General features: G+C 41.5%; 1 protein-coding gene across 5 annotated transcripts in view; it reads left to right on the top strand.

Moving 5' to 3' along the window:
• Positions 1-21264, top strand: part of LOC109400400 (protein phosphatase PP2A 55 kDa regulatory subunit) — a 153365-nt gene that overhangs the window by 75375 nt on the left and 56726 nt on the right. Inside the window, exons 1-2 of one of the 5 annotated variants that reach the window (XM_019672911.3) lie at positions 386-592; positions 7941-8744. The exons of 2 other annotated variants lie outside the window; for them this stretch is intronic. In XM_019672911.3, coding sequence (XP_019528456.1) covers positions 8738-8744 — 7 coding nt within the window. In that variant the 5' untranslated portion in view covers positions 386-592; positions 7941-8737. Of the gene's footprint in view, positions 1-385; positions 604-7940; positions 8745-21264 lie in introns of those variants that run through there. 2 more of the 5 variants (XM_019672913.3, XM_019672914.3) reach the window with 2 other exon arrangements.

Genomic DNA, 21264 nt, shown 5'->3' with positions numbered 1-21264 from the left:
CCCACGGATCACGTGGTGGTAGCGCTGCCGTCGCATCGCAACTTTCGCTAGTGGTTGTGCAATCCATCAGCAGCACGATCATCGCGCATGGTCCACTGCACGAATTTATTCTGGCCTGCTTACTCTCACGCGAAATTTGACGTTTGAGCGGTGTCGGCACCGCTCAAACGTCAAATTTCGCGTGAGAGTAAGCAGGCCAGCATAAATTCGTGCAGTGGACCATTTTCGCCATCACCCAGACGTATCGCGGTGGAGAGAAAAAGATAGCAGATGATGATGTTGATGTTTTTCGCTGTTTTCGGGTTGGGGCACTCACCAACACCTTTGCAGGCGCTCACGTGTACACACACATCTTGCATGATTCAACAGCAGCAGTAGAAGCAGAACGGGTACCAGTAGATGAGGACAGCAGCACGCACGCATTAGCAGTCGTCAGGCTAAAATTGCGGTAATCGCCGTCGTCGTCGCAGTCGTCGTTGTCTCCGTTGTGAATTTTCTTCCCTTCAGTTCAAAATTTCGCGTAGAAAAAATTGCTAAATTCGGTTCCAATTGCGTGGTAACGCTATCGGAGGTGTAGTTTTCGGTGCTGAAAGTGAGTTGCAGGTGTGCCGAAATCGGCTCGATTTTCGGGTTATGTGGTTTTCCTAGTGACGGAAGCGCAAAAGCAGGTGGCGGAGCGCGTTTGTCGTCTATTGGTTTATCGGGAAAAAGAAGAAAATTCCGCTTCGGGGAGTGCAAATTACGCTACACTTGGCCGGGATGAAAAAAATGTGCTGCAGCTGAAGCACCAGAAGAAGGCAAAAAATCATGGATCTTTGTGGTGTGGTTGTAAGAGCGAAGGGGGGAAAGAACAAGAAACCTATGGAACTGGACTACTGAGGTTTGGGTGTACATCCAGCGCAGAAAAGGAGTTCAATGTTCAAGGCTGCTGTCAGTGCAGTGTCTTTTCTTGATTCGAAGATTCGTCGTCTTGTGACTGTTTTGCTATCGAGAAGAAAAGTGATTTCCCGACGACCGGGAAACTGCAGTGCTTTTGATTAAAACCATCGAGGATTTCTGATAGTTTTTTGTGTTACCTACCAAAGAAAAAATAGCTTGCGCGAATTTGGTGGTTGTGCTTTTCTTCTTGTTCCTTTTTGGGTCTGTTCTTCTCCAAGAAACAGCAGATGCGGCGTGATTGTATGCAAAGTGCCTTCAAGCGTTTGGTTGTGTAAGTGCAATGGTGTTGGGGCACTCAACTGTGGGGATCGGTGAGTTTTCTCACATAGTGAGATGAGTGAGAATTTACGGCAGTGCTGCCAGAATGTTTGTCAGGAAAATTATTGGTTGAATAGAATTTAATAAGGGTTCATTCCTGGCGTAACGTCTTCACTGGAACAGAGCCTGCTTCTCAGCAATGTCTTATGAGCACTTCTACAGTTATTTATTGATAGCTTCCTCTGCCAAGGACGAAAATACTCTATGCACAAGGAGGCCAAGGCGATTTCCTTTACGAAAAGTTCCTAGACCGACCGGGAATCAAATCCATCATTCTCAGACTGGTCTTGCTGAATATCCGTGCTATATGAGCCAATGCGTTATATATAAATTAGCATGACCAAGATCTATATACCACAGACGAAACACTTTGAACACTTTTCGACTTCAAACATAGCAAATCGATCAAATTTTTATGGTAAAGTGCCATTCGGTTTTTAAGATTTGTGCTCTTGAAGTGGTTCCGTCATATCTTAAGCTAATGGAGGTTTGATTTTATTAGAATTGTTGAATTTTGTGGTAAGTGACAGCCACATTTATTGACAGTTCTTCTCTATATGCCCTCAGACTACACCAGGCCTACTACAAGTCGTCTACAAGGAATTGGCATCCCTATCCCACCAATGCAATGTTTTCGTAGCCAACATAACTAGAGATAGAGAGATATCGAGATAAGGAGATATCGACATGTAGAAAGTTAAAAATATGCAGATTGAAGGAACCGATCAAACCATCGAGATAGGGAGAGATATCGAGATGTAGAACATCGACACGCAGAGAGTCGACTGTAGCATAATTCCTCGAATTTGTTTTTTTTTGTCATGTCACATTTAGCATTAACCTTCCTACGGTGTTCGGGTCAATATGACCCGGATCGCACTTTTCAGGCGCAATATCTTTTGATCCTGATTTGCTATAGCTTTAAAACTTTGTGATTTTTAATCTTTTGCCAAAAATTTATTTTTAAAATTTTGACCGATAATATTGGCCGTTTCTGAAGGGCTGAATAAAAAAAAAGTTATGTTTAAGGTGTTCGGGTCATAATTGACCCGGATTTGGTACAACGATTTCACAGTCATTTCTGAATAAAATATTAAAGTTTTTGTATTCAAAATTATCGTTAGGACTTGAATTTTGTGGATCCGGCTCAAAACTAAGGTTCGGTTGGATGTGGCCACTTGAAACCGACGCCAGAGGGACCTTGGTTTGGCCTATTTCGCAGGAGAGTGTTTTTCGCAATAATTTATGCGAAATGCAGCTGATTTGAATGTTTGGAGAGCTAAATGCACCGGAAAAAGCAGCATCAAACTACCCCAACCACTAAGCTAACTGACTAGATGAGTTTTGGCCATCAGGTGGCCACGGGACTAAATCTTGAGGCCTCGGAACGGGAGATCCCCGATAGGTGACCATTTTACAAATATGGTGAATGCATGCCGTGCGACAAATCAAAAGTTGCAGAATTTTTTGGAGGATACATCAGTGATCATTTCAGAAGCCAGAAGTAAGATTGGCCACTTGGTGGTCCCGGATCAGGTTCCCGGGAACCAGTTCCCAGGACCCCGGAAATGTGGCCAATTCTCGCAGTTTGTATGACCTTGCCGTATGGCACATCAAAATTTTCAGAATTTCATAGATAATTCAGATAGTTATCAAACCAGCAACAAGAAACAAAATTGTCCACTTAGTGGTTCCGGAGCCGGTTCCCAGGACCGGTTCCAAGGACCCCCGAAATGTGATCAATTCTCGATTTTTTTTACCATGCCGTGCGATGTATCGAAATATGCAGAATTTTGATGCTCACATCAGGTATCAGAGGCAGGATTAGCCACTTGGTGATCCTGGAACCGGTTCCCAGGACCCCGAGAATGTGGACTATTCTCGTATTTTGTATGACCATCTCGTGCGGCACATCAAAATTCTCAGAAATTTATAATGAGTTCATCAGTTTTCAAGCCAACTACAGGAAACAACATTGTCCACCTAGTAGTCGCGGAAGCGATTACCAGGACCCCGGAAAAGTGCTCAATTCCCGTAGTGTCTTTGATCACGCCGTCCGATCTATCAAGAGTTGCAGAATTTTCATGCGAATACATCAGTGGCCAAGTAAAATGCCAAAAACAGGATTGGCCATTAGATGGTTTGAAACCCGGTTCCCTGGACACTTGGAATGTGCCTTGAGGCTTATCAAAATCATCAATTCTCAAGTGTCCACCTGATGGTCCCGGAACCGGTTCCCGGGGAAATGTTGTCAATTTTTGTGTCAACCCGATCACCATATTTGCAGGGCTGTTGTACGGCATTCTTGCAATATGCCCTGCTCATCGTATACTTCCGCCTTTGTTCACCTTCTGAATGCTTGGTTCGCAGTAGATTGCAACGAGCTCGTGATTCATCCTTTACCGTCACTCACCCTTCTCCTTCACACCGCCGAAGATAAGCACGCAACGGTCGAAACTCCAAATGCTTGCAGGTTCCACTCAAGCATGGTCTTTGTTTCGTGATCATAGTGGACCACCGGTCTTATTGGCGTTTTGTACATGGTCCATTTGGTGCGTGGATGAACCTTTTAGACCGTAGCTATTTACACTGATGATACGCCTTCGAATTACACGACTGATATTATTGTCAGCCGTAAGTAAGTATCCGATGAAGACGAATTTCTCCACCTCCGTGTAGGTATCCCCGTATTTCGTTACATTACTGTCCAGACGGATCCGGTCGGGTTGCGTTCTGCCTACCAGCAAGTACTTTGTTTGTGCCGCATTCACTACCACTGTGACCTTTGCTACTTCGTGTTTCAGGCGAATGTCCGTCACCTTGTCGTAGTTCCCAGCGAAATTTGAATGAACTGGATAGTTCCCCTAAAACCCACATTTATGTGTAATGGGCAAATTTGCTGCATTTCCAACTTTTCGGAAACTGGGTCCTACGCCGCTAGATGGCGAATATTTCCATGTAGTACTAACATGCTAACTTTCTTTTATATTCTGAATATTGATGAAAGTCTGAAAATTTCGGTGTGCCATGAGCTTGAGATTGATTAACCGCCCGCAGTTGCTACACCAGTATTGCCAAATCAGCTTCACTCGCACAAGGGACCAATTAGTAGTGTCCTATTTTTTTTTTTGGCGAGAAAGGCGCCTCAGGTTGCAGCTCAATGTGGATAACGAGGGGAACTTAGGCGAAACTACCGGGGGTGCCAGGCACCCCCTAGAATTTTAATGCATTGCAGTGAGATATGAGGCGATGGATGATGAATGGATGAACTAATGAATATTTGTTTGTAGTGCACCCCCTGGCAAAAATCCGTAGTTTCGCTAATGGAGAGGGAAGTAATGATTGCAATCGCCGAGAAACTGGATCCTCGAATCAGGTGGACAATGTTGTTTCCTATAGCTTGATAACTGATATACCCCATCATACGCTATGTGGAAATTTACCATATTTAATCATACGAAATGTGAGAATTTACCGCGCTTCCGGGGACTCGCATTCTAGGGGTCCAGGGAACTGCTTCCGGAATCTTGGCCAAACCTGTGTTTGACAATTGACATGGTTACTAATGTATTCGCACAATAATTCTACAAATTTCAATATGTTGCATGGTATTACCATAGTCAATAAAATAATTTATTACATATCCGGGGTCCTCATATTCTGGGACTACCAGGTGCTTCCCGTAGCTGGCTCGAAAACTTATGCATTCTCCAAAGAGTCTGGAAATTGTGGCATATCGAACGGCATGGTTATTGAAAATGCGAGAACTGGCATTATGCTAGGAGGCCCGGGATCCGGTTCAGGGACCACTTGGGGGACAATGTTCTCTTCAGTAGCTGGTTTGATGTTATTGTTTTAATCGCCGCGATTTGATGTGCTTGTAGTTCATCGATTGGTTTTCGGCGAGAAATAATTAAAAACTTATTTGCCAGACTGTCCGGACGTTTCGGTCGATTTTACTGGCCTTCGACCAACTTCTGCGGACTAATCTTCCAGCCATCTCTTCACTATCAGACGGCCATAACTTTACAAACAATTGTAATTGCAATGAAATGGTGCAAACAGCGTGGGTATTATAATTTTTTGCCTAATTGGATGCTATTTGAGCAAAAGTTTGAGTAACTGTATTGTTGTATTATTTATTTCTTGCAACGTCAACTACACAGTACCCACACTTTTGCTCAAACAGCATCAAATTAGTCATGATATCATAATATCCACGCTGTTTGTAGCATTTCATTGCAGAAATGGAGAACTGATCATCTCAAGATACAAAAATTCAGCTCACTACTTTCAATCTAGTACTTCACCGATTGCTTCCTATAGGAGGCAATCAGTGAAGTACTAGATTGAAAGTAGTGAGCTGAATATGTGTATGGTGAGATGTTCAATAGGACAGATCGGTGAAGTACTAGATTTGTAGTAATGAGCTGAATTTTAGTATGGTGAGATGGTCGATTCTTCGTTTCTGCAAAGAAATGGGACAAAAAGCGTGGGTATTATAATTCCTTGCCTAATTTGATGCTGTTTGAGCAAAACTTTGGGCAACAGTGTTGTTGTTTTCTCCATTTCTTGCAACATAAACAACATAGTTATCCAAAGTTTTGCTCAAACAGCATCAAATTAGGCAAAGAATCATAATACCCACGCTTTTTGCACCATTTTATTGCAGAAACGGAGAATTGACCTTCTCACCATACTAAAATTCAGTTCATTACTACAAATCTAGTACTACACCGAACGTGCCCCATTCTCCATTTCTGCAATGAATAGGACAGATTAGTGAAGTACTAGATTTGTAGTAATGAGCTGAATTTTAGTATGGTGAGAAGGCCAATTCTCCGTTTCTGCAATGAAATGGTTCAAAAAGCGTGGGTATTATGATTCCTTACCTAATTTAATGCTGTTTGAGCAAAACTTTGAGTAACCGTGTTGTTGTTTTCTCCATTTCTTGCAACATAAACAACATAGTTATCCAAAGTTTTGCTCAAACAGCATTAAATTAGACAAAGAATCACAATACCCACGCTTTTTGAACCATTTCTTTGCAGAAACAGAGAATTGACCTTCTCACCATACAAAAATTCAGCTCATTACTTCAATTCTAGTACTACACCGAACGTGCCCCATTGGTGCAAACAGCGTGAGTTATATGATTTCTTGACTAATTTGATGCTGTTTGAGCAAAAGTTTGGGTAACTGTGATGTTGAAGTTGCATGAAATAAATAATACAACAACAAAGTTACCCAAACTTTTGCTCAAACAGCATCAAATTACCCAAGAAATCATATAACCCACGCTGTTTGCACCAATTCATTGCAGAAATGGAGAATTGAACATCTCATCATACAAAAATCCAGCTCACTACTTTCAATCTAGTACTTCACTGATTGCCTCCTATTGAGCGAGCCTTCTCGTCATCAGATTTTACATGGATCCACAATCTAGCATTGCACGAGCAAACAGTTCATTTCATTCCCGTGGCGATCGACGACTTTCACAACCGCCGTCATCAAGAATGTGCTGAAATCGACCGCTACTGTGTTAACTATAGTATTGATGACCGGTTTTTGCTGTCTTCCGAGTTCTTCGAGTTGGGAAAGCCTGGATGAATCATCGTGTGTTTCTTTCCCTTGCAGGTTTTGCAACGGAATTTCGATGGACTGTTCTTCACGAAGTGGTTCGTCCTGAAGCAATTGCTACACTTCCGATGTGAGATCTAGTTCAACTTGGGCCCTTTTGTGTCGACTTTGGCCCAAACGGAACTATAAATTTACCTAGGCCCTTGAAAAAATCATCTAAAAAGTCATATTAAAATGGGTTTTTGGCGTGGGTGAGGAAGTGCATCGATACATTACGTGACACTTGACAGGAATAACGGAAAATCTCGTTTGTTTACATTTTCGACTAGGGCCCTTATCACAGGTTACGCTAGAACTGGGTTATGAGTATAACCTGTTTAGCCAAATTAGAGTTTTCTAAAAAAATTGGGTTAAAATATGTTTTACATATGCAAATTGTCATGCATGTTTCATTCTGGCAGCACTGCTTCAATCACCAGCTCACTCTCGACGCAGAAAGTGAGCATATTTTTCTGCACTTTTCGTGAGTTCTGAGTTCCACCGTTCCACTTTGTCATCAATCACGCAAAACGTAAACCGTACGTAGTAAAATACTGAGACGTAAAATACACACAAACCCGTTGATTTATGAAGCAAAAGGGAAGCACCACCGCTAGTGTTGTATACCGGTCTTAATGTCGAAACGAATCTCGCTGAAGTGCTAGACAGCTAATCAAAAGTCGTAACGGAATCGGAAAACCAGTCAAACAATCTTTAGTGGGTGTTGTAAATCGAACATCACAGTGTTTAGTTCTGGCGTTTTTTTTAAACCGACGTCAGAAGGTAGACTTTTGTGTGTTTGTGCTTCGCCGCCGCGGCGACCTTGCGCAGGTGTGTGTGTGTGTGTGTGTGTGTGTGCGTGTGACAGTCACCGTATTTGCGAAGCCGTCGTCTCACTGCGAGTAGTGACGACAACCGAAGACGGCGACAACGACGACGACGAGACGTTTCGATCAAGAGAAGACACAAGCAATCGAACTGCTCGGGTTGTCACGAATTTTGCTCCAGGAAATTACTGCGACAAAAGTGACGTTTACGGTTTTCTTTTGCTTTCATTCTAGCGAGTGTAGTGCTGTGAGCGGTCCTAGCGTAATCACGAAAGGAATCGATACGGAAAAAGTGCGTTTTTTGCGAAGGGAAAAGTGAAACACGTTTCAGAATTTAGGGGTGCGTAAGTTTAGCGGAGTGCAGAATCTGTGAGTTTCAAAGGAAGCAAACAACACGACCGCAGCGAAGGCAAAAAATAGAGTCGTTCTCGTTTTCTCTCGTCGGGAAGTGTGGGCCGTGTGAGCGAGCCAGAGCAATACATGAGATCGGTGGTGGTCGTCGTGCGATAGTGACAAGAAAATCGCGTATTTTTCGTGATTTCTGAGCTGGTGTTGGTGCGCTGCTAGATAACAACCAGTGTTGGTTCAGACGGAAGAAGTACGAGAGAGTGAGTGGCTTTTAACGCAAAAAAAATCGCAAGGAGGCAGGAAGCGGTCCCTCTGTACGAAAACATTACTAAAACCGGTGCAAAGAAGAAAACGGAGTTTTTTGTGCAGAACAGAGAAAAATCGAAAGGAGTTGGCAAAATTTGTGCTACCGTTTTCATGAGCGAGGAGAATCCGCACCGGTACCAGCAGCATCGTCATCATCAACATCGTCGCCGCCGTCTCCGGTCGCTGTTGTAGAGGAAAGAAAAAAAAAAAAGCAGAAGAGGAGCATTGTCGGAACGCGTGTAATTTTGGACGCCGCGGAGATTGTCATCGTCGGCAGTAGCAGCAGCAGCACTAAAGAAGCAGCCGCCGCTGTTGTTGTTTTTGTTTTTGTTGTATGAAGGAATTTTCCCGTGGTGGTGGTTGCGACGTGATTTGACATGGCCGGTGAGTATTCTCCCCCGAGGGGACTGGGAAAAATGGCTATTTGGGGCATTGTTGGGTAGGATGACTTGCGATGCTGGGATGCTGCAGAGTAGCCCAGGATCTTGAAGGCGGTGACGGTAAGCCAAAACATGATGGCACAGTCGATTGGACAAGATGTTTCTGGGACATGGGCGGGGATACTGACCACTATACTATCGAGGAATAATGAATTGACTTATTTGATTAGAAACAAAATCGGGAACCTGTAGCCGAAATTGTAAACGCGCAAATATTCAGAAAAAACCTTGCTGAGGGTGACGGTTTTGATTCCCGGTCGGTCCAAGATCTTTTCTAAGAAACATTATAGACTTTCTTGAGCATAGGGTAAGTTTGGATGAGACATTGATTTTTGTGAATCGATTCGAATCGTACCAGCAGAATCGAATCACCGATTTAATCGAATGCTTTGAATTGATGTTTTCACATCGATTCGATAGTATAAAATGTTGAAAAAACATAAAATGATCCATTTGCAGCATGGAATACAAGTTCATGGGATGATTTATTTGTCTAAATAAATTTAATATCAAATCCCTGGAGGAATTCCAGGAGAATTTCCTAGACGACTCCCTGGAGAAATTCTTCGATAAATGCCTCGAACATATTCTTGCAGAAATGTTGAAGGAATCTCTGGATGAACTCCTGGAAGAATCCCTAGAGGAAATCTGGAAGGAATTCCTGGAGAAGAAACAACTTGAGGAATTCCCGGAAACATCCTTGGAGAAATTTCTGGATTTTTTTTAGGATGAACTCCTGGATAACTTTTTGGCAATGCCTGGAAGATCTTCTGGATAAATTCCTGGCGGAATCCTAGGTGGAACTCCTGGAGAAATCCTTAGAGGAATCCTTGAAGAAATCCCAGATTGAATCTTTGGAGGAAGATCTGGGAGGAATTCCGGGAGAAATTCCTGAGAACTATTCCTGGAGGAATTCTTTGAGTAATTTCTGGAGGAATTGTTGGAGAAATTACATATAGACTTGTGGAGATTTGTTTTATTCAGCCAAACTAACTGTCAAACACTGCATCCAAACGAGCAGTACAGGATGCTCCAGAAATTTAATCAAAAATTCGTCAAGATTTTGCTAAAGAATCACAATACGCTATGGTCTTTGAAGAAACTTTCAGAAATTGGATTGCACTTCAATACATTTGTAATAAAGCAAATAGCTCCAACTGCGATTAATAAGCATTCCAGAACAAGCATATTCATTTTGTACCCAAGTAACCAGTAAGCATTTAAAATAGGATTCCTTCAGCATTATAGTATCCTTTACGACAAGGCGTTTAATGCTAATTAGCCGTATGTGCACCTATAGTGCTACCTCACAGCAGGTTTTGGCAAAATAACGGGCTGTCTTAGTGCTATCCCTTCAGGAACGTCGTGACGAAGTGTCAAAGAAGCGTAACGCCTCGTCGAGCAAAAAAAAAAAAAAAAACAAAAATAGATTGACGTCTGCTTCTCGTTCTCTCAGCCTGCTTCCCCGCTTCATCGTCCTTCCATATTCCAGCCGGTGCTAGGTGGTACTTTTTTGCTGATTTTTGTAGTGATGTAGGTTTGAACTTACGATCCGGAGATTGATTAATCATATCTGATTCGGATTCTGTTGCTCCTGATCCACGATGCTGAAGCTGTCCCGGTGGCGTGCGTTGATTTAATCGCCAATATAAAGAATGCCTCGATAACAGCTTCAGATTTAACATCCAAAACTTGTTTTCATTGAGATATTTCATTGTGGTAGAGCATTACGATCCCTTCTTTTAAATATCTGTGGAATAAGATTATTGCTTCCATCTTTCAAACAATCCTATGATCCACCAAAGCATTCACCTATTCGGCACATATTTTCCGACGAAATGATAAATAATTGGTGATGTTTTGATGGACAAGTTCCCAATCCAATCCAGCTGCAGTAATGTTTTCTTTGGTGCTTTTGGATGAGTAGGGGAAAATGAGGAAACAAAAAAGATGCACAAATTTGTAAACAGGAGCATAGGCTCTGTAAGAGAGAGACAAAATGTGTTGCCAAATGCGTAACATATCTCCCAACCTTTTTGCTCCTAGCATTTAAAGAGCAGTTGAAAAGCATTCTGTATGCTCCCAAGGGAAACCACTTCAAGCAGTTGAAATGCTAATTAACAGCCGAAAGCTTTTAAGCAGCACAGCTTATGCTAACTCAAGGCAGCTATGCATTCGAACTGCTTATGTAGGGCAGCAAGCAGTTTAAATGCGTAATACGGGCTGATACACGACTTATTCAAATGCTTAGTGGTTACCTGGGTAGTCATTTCGAACATCTTTTATAAGGCAATGGAAAAAAGCAATCGTATAAAATGTCCTTCTCAGGTTTTACGAATTAAAATTGTCGGCAAGAACTATTTTTGTCTTCGATGATTGACAACTAGCGGAAGAACTCCTTTCTTCTACCACCCATTTCAATAACTACAGCTAGAAGAATGGATTTAACAACCAATTTGGCGATTGCCGAGGTGCCTTGTAAAACAAATTGTCTTTTTTTCTAAAAATTCACCGAGGAAAGTCGCGATGCCAATGGTTCCTTATCTACTCCACTATGTGTACACAACACATGCAATAGTAGAGGTACTCGGAATCAAGCCAGAATGACATTCTGATGAAATAGCAAAAGAATGACGTCCATTCTTGAAATGCCGTACATCGTGCCTTTTGCTGGGAGCTGTTGCGGTGTGTTTCTCTTCACTTCCAGTAGTGTGCAGCAGACCACGAAAAAAGAAACCTAAGCGGAATTTCCACCAGTCCAACCAGCATAAAATGCTGTGGATTAGGTCGGGTGCGATGCAGAACGGAAGGATTTGTTTCCTCTGTGTTGTGTCGTGGGAATGTATGATATACCTAGTGCTAGTGTCCTGCATAGAATCGAGCAACAGAGACTTTCCGAGGAAAGTTGATTTTCGTGTCACGTGATTTGCAGTGGAGCTACTATGACTGAATTGTAATGGTTTAGTCTTACAGTTTTAAACTACAATGCTGAAAAAGTCGAGCTTTGTAGCGAGTTGCCTGCAAAATTGTTGCCATGCTTTGTCATTGGACAACTCGATGGAGCAGCATAATATTCATGTCATAATGACCATAAAATTTGTCGACACATTTTTGGTCATCTCAGACCTCACCCCTCCTCCCTCATAGACTTTCCTTGGAGTCTACGTAGTTTATGATCAAACCCAAACTATTTTTACAAACGTCTTGAAGACTTGAATTCAGTTGTTGGTGATTGATGTTTTGACAGTGATAGTTTCTGAAATTCTCAAGTATGAATTGGAGATGTATTCCTAAAAAATAAATAAACCTTACCACAAGTACACACCACTCATTCGAAACGAAAATCACTAGAAAGTGAAAACGAACGCCAAAACGAAAATACGCCACCACTAGCATTATTGTTCATGCATGATTTATCTGACCGGTACATAAAAATAAAACCGGTCCATTACGCAGCTCCTGGTGCTGTCTCTCGTATATGCTTGAGTAGGCACAACTGAGATGGCACAAATTTAGCACAGAATAATACACCTTTCGGAGTTGGTAGGTACGTATTACTACGGAACGTGCCTCCGCCAACGACAAAAACAACAAACTGTCCATCATTCGCCTGTACCACCAGTTTACGATGATTGCACCATTACCGATACCGATAACTCTCGAGAGCGAAGAAGATGCCGCCCGGCTCGTGTGCAAGTACCGCATGTACCTATAGGCCACTAAAGTACAGCCATTTCCGAGTGCCGTCTGCCTGCTCTCGCAAGGTAAATGGGATGGAAAGCAAGGTTTTTGCCAAAAATAAATAGGTCTTCGTCGAGCAGCGGCGAAAAGCAAAAGGAGTCAACCTTGCTGCCATAGATAGATTAAGCAAGCCGGAAAAACGGCGACCTGATGAGCGGTGTGGATCTATTTATATCCTCAAGTGTTCCCGTGAGCTTTTTTCCTTTTTTTTGTGTGGAGAACACCGGAAGGAAGAACCGATTAATGAACAGGAAAGAATTACTATTCTGTCGGAGACCTGGTTGGTTTTCATATCACCCATTCCGAAAACATTCCATCTTCTTGTGATCACATTAATTTTCGATGTACGAACCACATCCTTCGGTCGAGAGGTTTATCTTCGTTTCCGCAATTTATGCACCGCACATACTAACACACATTCCTAGAGCCAGATGATGGTCTCTATGGTCTGCGTATGGATGTGGATAAGAAAACAGGGGGAACCATGCAACCACACTGCTTTTGGGTGAGCGAATGCGACAGGAAAATGAAATACTAGAGGGAGGTATTTTTACAGGAACGCGACTCAGTACACCTGGTTGGAAATTCCTCAAATTGCACAATTTTGTGGTACTCAGAATGATAACCTTTTAGGAATTTGAATCGCGGTTAAGAACAATTTCTGGTTAATCTAAATCCAACGTCGTACTATCAAGGACATCTTTGTCTTTCTGAACAAATTGCATTTTGTGACGCATTTTGAGATATTCCTGGAATTCTTTGAAATCAAGGAGAAATGCTTAGATGTTTTTAGAAATTTATGCAACAATATCTCAAAGGAAAATTCTAGCAATTCCAAAAGCAAAATTTTGATGTCCAATACATTCCGAAAGAATTTTTAGTGAGAAACAGAACAATAAGTAGGCTCAGTGTACCAGTTATGGCTATAGTACCTCAAATTCGCCATAGTAGATTTTCAACCTTTAAAGATACAAATCAACAAGAAAAATTACGTGAGATCACGATTACAAAAGATGATTGCAATCATTTAAACTTCACAATTTGCTCAAATTATGGTAGAAATAAATCATTTTCCTTAACTTTTCGGCCTCCTTGCACCCTATTTCGCCATAGTGTACCAGTTATGGCAAATCCCATAAGGAATGCATGTGAATGGTGCGAAGTGGAACCCAAATTAACAAATGTGTCCATAACTGGTACAGGGTTCCTATCATTGGCACACGCCGTAATAAATACTAAAAGTAGTTTTGGCCCCGGATTTATATTTTTCCTGTAAAGTATGAAGACTAATCAATCATTTGACTTATTGTTTACATTCGTCGGTCTTCTTCTTATTTTTGTAGAAATAGTTTTTCTTGGGTAGTGCGATAACTGGTACAGGCACCCTAAATATCATCGTTGTTAAAATTATCGTTTTCAGTAGTACAAAATATGTCTATAGTTGAAAATGAATTCTTCAACACTTGTTCTTCTTGACGTAACGTTTCAACAGGGACGCAGCCTGTCTCTCAGTTTAGTGTTCTGTGCGCACTTCCACAGTCATTCACTGAGAGTGTGAAGAATCCTTGAATGAACTCCAAGAGCAACTTCTGACGGGTTTTATAAAGGGATTCCTAAAGAAATCCCAGGAAGATTTCAAGGAGAAATTTCTAGAGAAATCCCAGAAGTAATTCCTGGCGAAATCCATGAAAAATTTCCTATGTGAACAAAGAGGAAACTCATAGTAAAATTCATGAAGAAATTTATCAAATCCTGGAGAAATCTATCAAGGATTTACAGGAGAAATCGTTCAGGGAATTCCTAAAGGTGTTCTAGTAGGAATCCCTGAAGGATTAATTCCTGGATAAATCACTCAAACCCTTTGAGGAACCCTGGAGTTTATGAAGAAATCCCTCAAGGACTTCCAGGAAATATCCCGCAAAAAAATCAAGTAGAAATCCCATAAAGACGAGAGACGAACCAGCCAAGGGCTGAAAGTCTCTTAAATAAAGACAAATCAATAAAATTTATCCCATAAAGAATTCCCGAAGCAATACTTTAGTGGCGTTTCCCTAATCTCAAATCTACCTGTTCAACGAACGTAAATTTTTGAATTTACTTATCCAATTTGCTTATAACTTGTAAAAAATGATGAAAATAGTTGTTTTCGTCCATTTTCAATATGATTCTGATCATGAATTCTCCACAAATGCAAATTTTAGGGTCGTTGAACAGGTAAAAGGTGAGGTTACGAGACGCCACTGCAATCCTTGAAGAATCCTGCAGAATTACATGACTGAGCTCCTGGAGTATTCTTTGAAGGAGTTCCTGGAAACAGGCCCGTGCACAGAAAAAGCGACAAGCAAGAGGTTTTCCCTAACTTTGACAAAGGGCGGAGGAGAGGCACCTAGCACCCATGGAACATCAGAAATGGGAATGGTTTAACCCCCAAAATCCCTCTCTTGTGTACGGGCTTACCTGTAGAAATCCCTGAAGAAATTTGAGAAGAAAATCCTGAAGGAGTTCATGAAAAAATGTCTTCAGTACAGCCAAGAGAAATTTCTCAAAGATTTTTAGGAATATCTCTGAAGCAATTTCTGGAGAAACTCCAGAAGAAATTCTTAAAGAATTCCTGGAGAAATCACTGAAGAAATTGCTCAAGAAGAATTCAAAGAATAATTCCACAAAAAATATAGGAGAATTTCCTGAAGGAATTCCTGCTGGAGTCCTTGAAGAGTTCTTTGAGAAATCTCTGGAATGGATCTTAAAGAAACCCACTTTTGAAGGAGTTCCTGGAAGATTCGCTGAAGAAGTTCCTGGAGAAATTCCTGAAGGAGTCATATAGAAGTAAATCCTAGTGGAATCCGTGAGGAATTCCGGGAGAAATTTATGATATTCCAAGAAAAAAACCTGGACAAATCCCTGAAGGGACTGCAGTAGGAATCCCTGATGAAATTCCTAGAGGAATAGTTAAGGAGGAATCTCTGAAGGAACACCTGTAGGAATCTCTTAGATGTTAGGCTCAATATGACCCAGACAGGCATGCTGATCGTGCACTACACCATCGTGGTGCGAAATTCCTAACATCCTAGGAGGGTTAAGAAGTTTGTGTAGGAATCCCTTTAAAAGTTTCTGACCTTTGGGATTTTTTTCAAGAGTTTCTTCTCGGATTGACCCAGATCCCCCTTTTGAAAATCCTTCTGGAGTCTATTTTGGAATTCTTTCATTCACCAGCAATCGGAGTTCATTTGGGATATAATTCTGCATTTTAGCCAAAACATCCTCTTGTAACTGGTTCAAATTTCCACAACTAGATAACACCAAGCTTTGGATTGAGCATAAATTTGTAACACTTCTCTTCAGCTTTCTAACCATATGTTGTGCAAAAATGTGAAAAGCGCTGAGCACCACTGGCCAATATGTTCTTTCAGAAATTCCTAGGAATTCTTCCGATTGATCAAAATTCTTCAAAAAATCCCTACAGAAATCCTTTTTGATATTCCTCCAGGAATTTCCTCAGAAATTCTATCTGGGATTCCTGTAAAAAATGAATTTTTTTTCTGGAATTCTTCAAAGGGCTTCTGGAACTCATTCAAAAATGTCTTCAGGAGATCTTTGTAGGATTCCTGCAGGACTTCTTTCTGATATTTGCATGTTTCTCAGTATTTCTGGTATTACTCGCCAGGAGTTTATTCAAGGAGTTCTCCAAGAGTTGCTGTTGGGAATCCCTTAAGGATTTCTGCAAATTGAGCAGTTTCTTCTGAAAATCCTCTAGAAGTTCCCTGGGGGAGCCTCTCTGGATTCCTTAGGGAGCCCTTCTGGTGTTCCATATAGAAATCTTACAGAATATATTTATCCTCCACAAGTTCCTTCTCTAAATCATACCAGACGGAACGGGAATCTTTCATATGTTGCTTGAAGGTATTTCGCAGGAGTTCTTTCAAAAATCATTCAAGATTTCCTTGTGAGAAACCTTTAGGATTCATATGATTCCTTTGCTTCTTTGCTTCTTCTGATAATTCTTTAGGAGCTCATAGAGAAATCTCTAAATCGTATGGATCCCAGACTAAACTTCTGTGCCCTGAAACAACTAATTAACTAACAGACTCAATTCCTTTATTCCTGAAAGGAATCTCTGAAGGATTTCCTAGAGACGTTTTTAGCAGAAATCCACTAGGAAATCCAGGGGAAATCCACAGAAGTTATACAAGGTGTCCTATTAGCTGGTACAAGTTGGATTGCGGGAACTACCGCGCGATCACACTACTGAGCGCTGCCTACAAGATACTCTCTCAAATTTTATGCCGCCGTCTATCACCGATTGCAAGAGAGTTTGTGGGGCAATATCAGGCTGGATTTATGGGTGAACGCGCTACAACGGACCAGATGTTCGCCATCCGCCAGGTGTTGCAGAAATGCCGCGAATACAACGTGCCCACACATCACTTGTTCATCGATTTCAAATCGGCGTATGATACAATCGATCGAGAACAGCTATGGCAGATTATGCACGAATACGGATTCCCGGATAAACTGATACGGTTGATCAAGGCGACGATGGATCGAGTGATGTGCGTAGTTCGAGTATCAGGGACACTCTCGAGTCCCTTCGAATCTCGCAGAGGGTTACGGCAAGGTGATGGTCTTTCGTGCTTGCTGTTCAACATTGCTTTGGAGGGTGTAATAAGAAGAGCGGGGATAAACACGAGTGGGACGATTTTCACGAAATCCGTTCAGCTGCTTGGTTTCGCCGATGATATTGATATTATTGCTCGTAAATTTGAGACGATGGCGGAAACGTACATCCGACTAAAGAGCCAGGCGAATCGGATTAGTCATTAATGTGTCGAAGACAAATTACATGATGGCAAAGGGCTCCAGGGAGGAATCACCGCGCTCGCCACCCCGAATTCATATCGACGGTGATGAAATCGAGGCGGTTGAAGAACTCGTGTACTTGGGCTCACTGGTGACCGCCGACAACGACACCAGCAGAGAAATTCAGAGGCGCATTGTGGCAGGAAATCGTGCTTACTTTGGACTCCGCAGAACTCTACGATCGAACAAAGTTCGCCGTAACACGAAGTTAACCATCTACAAAACGCTGATTAGACCGGTCGTCCTCTATGGGCACGAAACATGGACCCTACGTGCAGAGGACCAACGCGCCCTTGGAGTTTTCGAACGGAAGGTGTTGCGTACCATCTACGGCGGAGTGCAGATGGAAGACGGGACTTGGAGAAGGTGAATGAACCACGAGCTGCATCAGCTGCTAAGAGAACCAACCATCGTGTATACCGCGAAAATCGGGAGACTACGGTGGGCGGGTCACGTCATCAGGATGTCGGATAGCAACCCGACTAAAATGGTTCTCGAGCGTCATCCGACCGGTACAAGAAGACGTGGAGCGCAGCGAGCTAGGTGGGTCGACCAAGTGGAGGACGATCTGCGGACCCTACGCAGAGTGCGGAACTGGAGACAAACAGCCATGGACCGAGTGGAATGGAGGCGGCTACTATGTACAGCAGAGGCCACCCCGGCCTTAGCCTGACCGACCAAGACCAAGACCTATTAGCTGGTACATACCTATATCCAGATATTTTTGAAATAATGCCAGCAGGTTAACTAGAATGTACTCTACAGGATGTCTACTACACTAAATTCTGTTTTTACGCGATTTTTTGTTCCGCGTAAAAAAAATCGTGTAAAAAAAGTTTTCAAAACTTTTTTCATCGGATCATCCTAAAATTTTGACAGGGTATCAAGGATGATAAGAGAGATCTCTGGTAGAAATTTGAGCCCCATCGGAAGTAAATTGCGACTAGGAGAGAAGAATCTTTCCAAAAACACATCGCGTAATTTCGAGAAAATCGTGTAAAAAAAATCGTGTAAAATAAAACCGCGTAAAAAAAGATCGTGTAAAAAAAGAATTTAGTGTACTTGGAAAAATCTGGAAAACCGGGAACCCTCCGGATATTCCAATGAACAGGGAAAAACCTGTCATACCCAGGGAATATCTTTTATACTGAGGAGTAATTTGTACTTTTGGATCTACTCAGAAGTAGAGTCCAAATTTTTTTCGAATATATAGTGTTTACTTCTTTCTAACATGAGATTTTAGTACTCACATATTTGTAGTATTACTGCTCTTATAATGCTTAAGGTTCTTACTGGGAGCTTGTAGTTTCGTGAAAACGTTGGAAATTCCTCCGGATGATTATTCGAAAAGCAAGTTAAATCAAGAAGTAATCTGAGTGGTGCTAGAGGAGCAGTAGGAGGGCTCCTAAATCAACCAGAAATTTTCAGTAAACCGGCAATTCCGATAAGATGCTGCAAATTCCATGAAGATACGGTTGAATCTGGAAACTAAAATCCATCTAGAAATTCCACTACAAGACTTTTTACAGATTTTTCGCCAGGGCTTTTTTTTCAGGAAATTCTTTAGAAATACCTCTTGGAATGTCTTGGAATGTCCCAGGATTTCTCACAGGATTTTTTTCGTATTTTTTCACGTTCCTTTTTTCTGGAGGCTTCCGGATTCCGATTAGCATTTTTTTAACATTCGAACAGTTCTTTCCGGAATTGTTCCTTAAAAATCTTCCAGGAATCCTGAATTCTGACCGATTTCTCCTCACGGGAATCCAGAAATTCTTTCCAGATGTTTTCCCGGTATTACTTCAGAGTCCCTCGTAGGGTTTTTACTGGAGTTCCTCCTGCGTTTTACCCAAAGACATTTTCGTGGGATTTCAACCAGGAATTATCCCGAGATATCCACAAAAGTTCCTATCAGGCAATATCGCAGATGTTGAAGCGAAATTTCTCCTAGAGATTCTCTCGGGATTACTCTTGAAGATCTTCCGTGAGTCCTTTCGGTGTTCCTGTTTAAACTTGCCCGGGAGATCTTCCCTGGATTTCTACAGGGGTTATTTCCCGGAATTTCTGCAGCAACTCATCCGAAAATTTCATAATGAGTTTTTCACGAATTTTCTGTAGGACACGAATTTTCTTCCGAAGTTTTTCTCGTTTTTTTTTTTTCATCAGGAAATTTCTGTAAGCTTTCTTCTGGAGACTCTTCCTGGATTTCTACAGGAGTTTCAGCTGGGACAGTGTTACAAAAATAAAAGAAAATAAATTATTACAAAGTATTATCACTTCACGATCCTCATAGAACCTTACAAATGCACAAATTAGGAACATCACAAATTGACGCAGCACAACACATAACATAAATGTGCTCTGTTATCCAGATGGATAACTCCTTCCGATCACAGGATGACGAGGTTTCATTTATTGATTTGGGTCCATCAGTCATCCTGGAATTGTATTTTAGTTGGCAGTATGCCTTTTAGTTCACAGCATTTGTTGCTGTGTGCATAGTTTGGTTTTGTCTAGGAAAATTTATCCTAATCGGGCATACCGTTTCGGGTTTCGACACTTGAGCTCAATAACTTGAAGTCCGTGGCAGGGAAAGATTTTTGTCTCTAGTACTTGACCTCTGCCCGAAATGGCCTGAAAGTTGGCAATCAATATTGGATTGCATTTCATGGGCCTTTATTTTTCCAGAACCCTATAAATGTGTATTAAAACTCGGCGAATATTTACAAGTTAAAATAAAACATATAACACAAAGAACGAACGAATAATTCACTTAAAACACATTAAACAATTATTCTGTCTTATAATTGTAACAAATATTTATACCCGTAACACATTTCAACTTTTGAGCAAGAATTTTTCGTGAATCGTTCACCGATTCTCGAAAAATTCAGCTCCCATATGCTTCATATCCTCCATAACAATAGTGTTAAGGCCATATATTGAACACTACGATAAAGATAAATAACTTAACCTAAATTCAAAACAAAACCGAAACGAGTTCGGGGAATATTTACAAGTTAAAATAAAACATTAAACAATTATTCTGTCTTATAATTGTAACAAATATTTGTACCCGTAACAACAGTTCGTAAAGGTTCTCGCGGGATTTCTTCTGACGTTTAACCTGAGATTTCTCTCAGAGTTTCTTCCGGGACTCTCAGAAGATTCCTACCTGTGTTGGTTCTGGGATGTCTCTGGGAGTTTTCCTGGATTTTATTCTAAGTTTTTTTTTCTGGAATGTCTTCTAGGATTTCTTCAGGAGCTATTGCTGATATTTCCCAAGGAGTTCGTCCCGTGGTTTCTTTCCCAGCTCTTTCCAGGATTTTCCTTTTATTTGTTTACTAAATTTCGTGCAGCGGTCCACCAAAGATTATTGTTTTACAGTTTTTTTAAATTAGTCCCAGGCTTTTTCCGGATTCTGCCATAAATTTGGGGTCTCCAGTTAGCCTAGTGGTTAAGGCTATGGATCGCCAATCCGGAGACGGCGGGTTCGATTCCCGTTCCGGTCGGGAAAATTTTCTCGACTCCCTGGGCATAGTATATCATTGTATTTGCCTCACAACCCTTTACCTTTCAATAGATTTATATTTATTCGTTCTCAAGTCAACCCAAGTTTTAATGAAAATCAATTAATCGGCCACATTACGACATGACAAAGGTTTACCAGATGGTCGTTTAACACTAAAGTAAAGCGTTATACTTACCGACTACCGAGTATAATTGATTTCAATTTACACCATTAAAACTTTTGCCATCATCGGCTTACGAACCGGAAGCCATAACAACGGTCCCTAACCCCTCCAACCACCGACCGGAGGGAAAGGGAACAAACGCGAACCTTAAATAGACAGGTTGTTCCATCTCAT

This window comes from Aedes albopictus, chromosome 1 (genome assembly GCF_035046485.1).
Source record: "Aedes albopictus strain Foshan chromosome 1, AalbF5, whole genome shotgun sequence".
NCBI lineage: Eukaryota > Metazoa > Arthropoda > Insecta > Diptera > Culicidae > Aedes > Aedes albopictus.
Note: the sequence above shows the minus strand (reverse complement) of the source record. Positions and strands in the feature narration are given on the sequence as shown.